We start from the raw sequence: 6,530 nt of genomic DNA, 5'->3' as shown, positions 1-6,530 counted from the left end.
GATATTATATGATAAATTTTAATGAGATATTATTGTGAACTATATGATGTTTAATATGTCATACCTTATGAAATCTAGTATAAGATAAGTTGCTATTGATGGAAGGGAGTATATAGTGCAAAATATGTATAATATTCATAACTCACATTAATGATCTGGCATATTATGATATTATGATAGATATTATAGAATAGATTTTTTTATGCGCAATTAATGAATATATCATTAAAAGAATGTTAGACTTTTTTATTATATGTGCGTCCTAATTAGTGTAAAACCCATAGTTGATATTTATTGGAAAACAGATCTCATCCGTTAGATCTGTACTTCATCGACGTGCTAAATTGTATTTCAAATTTTATAAATTCATTTTTTTCATTCATTAGGGTTATCATATATTCTCTGCAGAATTTGATCAGTGACGGCCTTGGTAAGCTAGAGCAAGGAGGCAGAGATGGATTTCAATTAGAGTTTCCGGTTCATGATCAAGAATTTCATATAAGGTATGATGATCTATAACGCTTCTATGCCGGAAAAAATATTTTCTAGTCTTTTACAATAAAAAAGTATAGCTTTTGTGTTTTCTCTATAGATCTATAGTACATTTACGCATAAGAAATCTTCAATTTATACATTAAAGATTTTATAAGGTCAATTTTTTCTAATTAGATTGTTAGATGGCAAAAGATTTTTATATTCTCTTGAAGGAGTGACATGATTTTCTTAATTTTTACAAAAAGAAAATTGTAGTTATGTGTCTCTTTTTACTGGAGATCTTTATATTTACATATAAAAAGCTTCATTTTTTGCACATGACATACCTGAAAATGTCATTTATTTAAATTGTAAGAGGACAGGAGATTTCACTTTCTCTTATAGAGAAATGATTTTCTAGCTTTTAAACCACTTTTTTTAAAAAAAAAGTTTTTTGTAATGTTTACATTTGTAAGGGAATACAATTGTATAGACAAAAAAAAAAAGTAAAGTTATAATTCTATGTGATTTTCTTGAGATTATGTAATTTTTTAAAAAGAAATAGTCAAGCGGGAGTCAAAAGTTCAATCGTCTTTATGGAGGTGATTTCTTCTACTAAGACAGAAATGATTGTCTAGCCTTTTACCCAATTTTTATTTTAAGTTTTGTGTCATGTCACATTTTTGTAAGGGCGTACAATGGTTTAGACAAAAATTACAAAGGTATAATTCTATGTGATTTTCTTAAGAGGATGTCATTTTAAAAAAAATAGTCAAGCAGTAGTCAAAAGTTCAAGATCATCTTTATGAAGCTAATTTTTTCTCTTAGAGAGAAATAATTTTCTAGCCTTTTACACATTTTTTAAAAGATTTTGTGTCATGTTTACATTCGTAAGGGCATACAATTGTTTAGACCCAAAAAAGGTATAATTTTATGTGATTTTCTTAAGAGGATGTCATTCTTAAAAAATGAAATAGTCGAGCAGTAGTCAAAAACTTAAGACCATCTTTATAAAGCTGATTTTTTCTCTTAAAGAGAAATTATTTTCTAGCCTTTTACCTGAATTTTATTTTTTAAGCTTTGTGTCAATATTACAATAATTTAGACCAAAAAAAATAAAAGTTATAATTCTATGTGATTTTCTTAAGAAAATGTCAACCTTTTTAAAAAAAATATATGTAGTCAAGCAGTGATCAAAAGTTCAAGACCATCTTTATGAAATTGATTTCTACAAATAGTCCTTATGCTTTATGGCTCAACTAAAATCAATATTTTCAATAAATATTTATGTTTGTATGTGTGTGAATAATCACTAAAATTTCAACTGATATTGAATTACAACTTATAATTTTTAAAGTAAGCAATTGGTCAGAACCTTAAAAGATTAAATTTGTTAATCAAATTTAAATCATGAATTCATCATTTTGCATAGAGACTTACCCTCTTTCACATAACGTCTAAAATGTCTTGTTTTGTGCTTCCACTTTTTAAAACCAAGTCAAAATAAGAATGAAAATGAATTTGACTACTAATCATTTATCGGGGAGTATATGGATTAAACTGTATATATATATATATATATATATATATATATATATATTTAAAGATATAATATAATGTGATTTACTAATCATCTTTTTGATATTAGAGTTTTGTTCTTAATAGGTAAGATTTCAAATTGATTAGCCCAAATCCTTGTTTTCCCTAGTCCTTGTCTTCTATTAGGTCATAGAAGTTTGAATCTAAATGTATATCGAAATATTAAAATATGTATTAAGTAATTAAAATAATTTATTTTGTCAACATGAAACTTATTTTATTTAAAAATTAATAACTATGAAATTTGAATAAAATACAAATTACTTTAGTAGTAGTTCAATATAATAAACATAACATGGTAATTGATGAAAGTGATGGATAATGTAGGTTTTGTAGGTATCGACTAGGGTAGTGATTGGTGTTGGTGTTAGTGTTAGAGTTGGTTGACTATGGTAGTAACAGGTAGTAGTAGTAGTAATGATGGTGATTGACAATAGTGATTAACATTAGCAGTTGATGGTTGTAGCTGGTGGTGACAATTAGCAATTATAGTAAATGATAGTAACGACTAATGATGATAGCGATGGATGTGATTGACTATATATACTAATGATGGATGGCTATGCGGCTATTGTAGTTGGTGGTAAATATTGGCTAATGGTAACTATTGACTGTGGTGATTAGCGATGGTGATAATTCTGGGTAGTGAATCGAGGTAATTGATTATGATATATGGATCTTAATTACATGACAACTTTATTATTAAATCTTAATAGGTCATATTTGTTTAGACACCCTAAGCGGTTGTAAAATAAGAAACTTACGTACACTTAACGAGTAAGATTTGAATTATTAAATTTTAAAAAAAAACACTCTTAATGGCTGAAAATTGTGATATGAATCATTAATATTAATATCTTCATTAGATACAAATACGATACAGTTGTAAAATAAGCCACTCATACTTGAATTAGGATAGACGATAGGCCCTTAGCGTGATAGGAATGTTTTGTGCACGATCAACCTTATTTTATATTTAATTTAATATTCTAATAGGAGTACCATTTGATGTTATCATAAAAAATTAGTTGCAATTACTTTATGAATAATTTGATCTTATAAATACTATAGTATAATACTCTTAACTCAAACTGATAATATTATTTTTTTCTAGATAACTAATATAAAATACCTTTTAGAGTCTTTTCCTTCGTGCTATGCACTTGATAATATATATATATATACACTTCTACCTGCATGTCACACAGTGTATATATTATATAATATTATTACATTATGTAATTAAAAAACAAGTGAATTTTTATTATATTTTGAAAGACAGTTGACTTGTCAAAATGTTGCTTGCTTCCCACTTTGCATTTTCTTTATATTTTTCTGTTTTTCTTCTTGTTCAACATGGATACTCTAATTCATTCACATTCAGTTCTTATGAATCAATCAACCAAACTTCATATTATCTCTCTTTGTCTTTTGTTCTATCGCGCGGAGCTAAGGTACATGTAATTCTCTCTATTCATTGACTATACGTGTTTTTTTTTTCATGTCGTACTCTATTATGTCATATGCAGGATTTTGCGTAAGCAGTGTAAGTAGTACTTCTTCGATTAATGATAGTTGATATTTACTTTGTATAACTTTCAAGTGGTTTTAAACCTATATGCATGTTTGAACTCATTCATGACTATTACAAAAAATGGATAGTAGAAATGTATTTGAACTTCTTTATTCATTAATGTGTGAGTTACATGTACCTTTTATTTACATTTTGTGTTATAAAAAGGGAGCTGAGATTTGAAATCTTGTGATCAATCTGCTAAATTTGCTTTGTTGTTACAATTTGGCTTTTCGCGGTTATGATTGTATTTTATTAGTCCTATTTTATGGTTACAATAAGCAATTTTTTTATGAGTTTAACTTACCTGGCTTTCTCTTAACAGATTTCCAAAGTAATATCTCTTGCCCTGACGAATCGATGTTTGCTTCAAAGCTTTTGGATATACTAGATGCTCTGCCATCCGATGAAGAGCCTGGAGAACGGTGAGTGTAAACGTTTCATGTTATCTACATATCACAGTTTGTTCTAATTATTATCTATGTTTCGTGTTCTATTTTATGTTTATTGGCAAATACATCTAAACCTGATCTGATTAAACTTGTTAACTTTCCAAAACTGTTAAGTTTCGTAATTCAATATCACTTGCCTCTCTGTTCATATTACTAAAACATTTGAAATGCTACAACAGCGTTGTCTTAGACACACCTGAAGAAAAGTCTGAAATGAAGGAAGATGAGAAAGGGATGTTGAGTCACTCTGATGGCCATAAGAAAGAAGATTCTTTCAGTTTTCCGACACTAGACTTCCTTGATCCAATTGTCGATGCCAGCTCTAAGGAAACGTTAGCAGATGACACGAAAGCTGCGGATGAGGAATCTGTTGTTTCTGATGATATAGCTAGAAGAAATGACACTGAAGTTAGAGCTTTGACGAGTTTAGAGAGTGATGTGAATGAAGTGTGTGATGATGCAATTGAATGTGATATGAAAGATAGGGATGCAAAATGGAACACTCCAGAATTTGAGTGTTCGATAATTCCTGATTTGATTGATGAGAAAAAAGATGATTCTGTTGTTTCTGATGCTCAATTCACCTCAGGCTACAAGTTCTCTGAGAATGATGCGAAGCTATATAGCGAAAAACGTGCTAAGGAATATGATTTGCCTGAATTGGTTGTTTTCTATAAAGAAGGTGACAAGAACATTGCTAAAAACTTGTGTAGGGATGATTCAGGCGCGTATGTTTCTATACCAGACGACGAAGACCAGCAGAGCAACACTAGTACAGAAAGTGCTGATACTGAATTGTTGTCCTCTGCAGATGGATCTAAATCATCTGTAGAATATGAAAACGAAAAGACTGAGTTACTTGTTCCTAATGATCCGATGCCTGGATCACCTGAAGAGGTTTACAGGTATGAGAATGATTCGGACGATAATTATCTGGAGGATCTGGTAATGATTTTTGGATCAAAAGGTACTGCAAAGTGGAAACACAGTCCTAGTGCTATTGCTAGTCCGAACGTGCTTGGTGTTGAGAGTTCTCAACAATCTACACAGCCTGATCAGGTTTGTATTTTCGTTATCTTTATGGATGTTTTACTTAATATGTTCATTTGTATATTACGCGTTGTCATATTGATTTTTGGTTTGAACTTTAGATTCCTTTTGAGGAAACAGCTTCGGAAATTCAAAATGCAGAAATTGTGCCAGATACCGAATTGGCAACAGAAGCTACTGTTTCCGGCTTGAACTCAACTGAGCCAGCATCAGCTATCAACTTAGGCCAACGTGTCGAAAATGTTGTTGAACCAAAAGATGTGGAAAATCATGAACGTAGATCATTGGGAGATTTCCTTGTTTATAGTCAAGGTTATTTAGCTGATGGGGAGGCAAGTTTTTCTAGATTAAGACGTGGATCAGGTCCTGCTATTGACGCGAGGCATGTATCAAGTTTTGGGAGACATTCTATTGGATCAGATAGCAGCACAGCTAGCAACGGATCGTTTGCTTTCCCACTGTACAATTCTGCAACATCATCTTGTACTAGTTTCTTTCAGTTTTCGAATCATTATCTGACGTCATCCTTGTTTCGTTGTGTTTGCAGCTTGAATCCGGGATGGTACAGCAGTCCAGTTAGAATGGTGCAGGATGTAGAAACCACCCCTCATGTTCGGAAACAGAGACGTTGGAAGCAGGGGCTACTCTGTTGCAATTTCTAATGTTATTCATTAGGCAGATCTCTCTAGATCAATCGGTCATCCTTTATTACAACATTATACTATAAACGCTTTTGTGAAACTGATCTTTTTTGTTGCTGTTATATTATATGTTCGCTAGAGCAACCAAAAAGATTACAGACAAACGATCTTGTTATAGAGACGTTTGACTGTTTTTCTTTTGTTAGGGTTGGTAGTTTGAAAACTATAGACATAGTCATATTTGTGGTCTTAAAAGCTGAACATATCAAATGTGAAACTTTTTTCTTACATAGTTACATCTTTGCTTCCTTATTTTCATGATGTATAGTTGCACCTGTTGATTTTTGTTAGTGGCGGATGGAGTCAATTCCCTTTTGACTCAGTGGACGAGCCAGAAATTTTACTAGTCAAAATAGAAAAAATACGAAAGAGGGTTGGATATACCCCACTACTTTTGTTTATAGTTCTTTTATACTTTTTAGCTATTTATGCCCCTACCGTTAGGCAAAATTCTGCATCGAAGTCCAAATCCACCTCTTAAAAACACCATACCCGACTCGAAAACCTGTCCTCCTTCAAGTATTTGACTGTATCTATTTTATACCCCATAGAAATTACACATGCATCTTGATTGAAGCTATGCAACTTCAGGAAAATTTAAAGGCTTGATGGCAAATTTTGGTCAATCAATTTATGATATTAAATAATAGTAGCTTATATTGGAACACTATATTGTGCGTT

The 6,530-nt window shown here is 31.1% G+C and overlaps 1 protein-coding gene across 2 annotated transcripts; it reads left to right on the top strand.

The window, feature by feature from the left end:
* The first annotated feature begins 405 nt into the window (after positions 1–405).
* LOC114075608 lies at positions 406–6,067 on the top strand. Of its 2 annotated transcripts, XM_027914042.1 has the most exons (5): positions 406–503; positions 3,972–4,071; positions 4,278–5,157; positions 5,250–5,608; positions 5,696–6,067. In XM_027914042.1, exons 2-5 carry the CDS (start codon positions 4,007–4,009, stop codon positions 5,808–5,810), a joined length of 1,419 nt encoding a protein of 472 aa, XP_027769843.1. In that variant the 5' UTR covers positions 406–503; positions 3,972–4,006; the 3' UTR covers positions 5,811–6,067. The 2 variants fall into 2 exon arrangements, with proteins under 2 accessions (XP_027769843.1, XP_027769844.1); XM_027914043.1 differs by lacking the exon at positions 406–503 and having other exon boundaries at positions 3,730–4,071.
* Positions 6,068–6,530: the final 463 nt, after the last annotated feature.

Source organism: Solanum pennellii, chromosome 1 (genome assembly GCF_001406875.1).
Source record: "Solanum pennellii chromosome 1, SPENNV200".
Lineage (NCBI taxonomy): Eukaryota > Viridiplantae > Streptophyta > Magnoliopsida > Solanales > Solanaceae > Solanum > Solanum pennellii.
Note: the sequence above shows the minus strand (reverse complement) of the source record. Positions and strands in the feature narration are given on the sequence as shown.

Excerpts from the sequence above, each read along its gene's own strand:
- LOC114075608 (XM_027914042.1), top strand. The coding sequence starts at position 4,007 with ATGTTTGCTTCAAAGCTTTTGGATATACTAGATGCTCTGCCATCCGAT. Across the intron at positions 4,072-4,277 it reads GATGAAGAGCCTGGAGAACG|CGTTGTCTTAGACACACCTG; the intron begins GTGAGTGTAAAC and ends ATGCTACAACAG. Across the intron at positions 5,158-5,249 it reads AATCTACACAGCCTGATCAG|ATTCCTTTTGAGGAAACAGC; the intron begins GTTTGTATTTTC and ends TTTGAACTTTAG.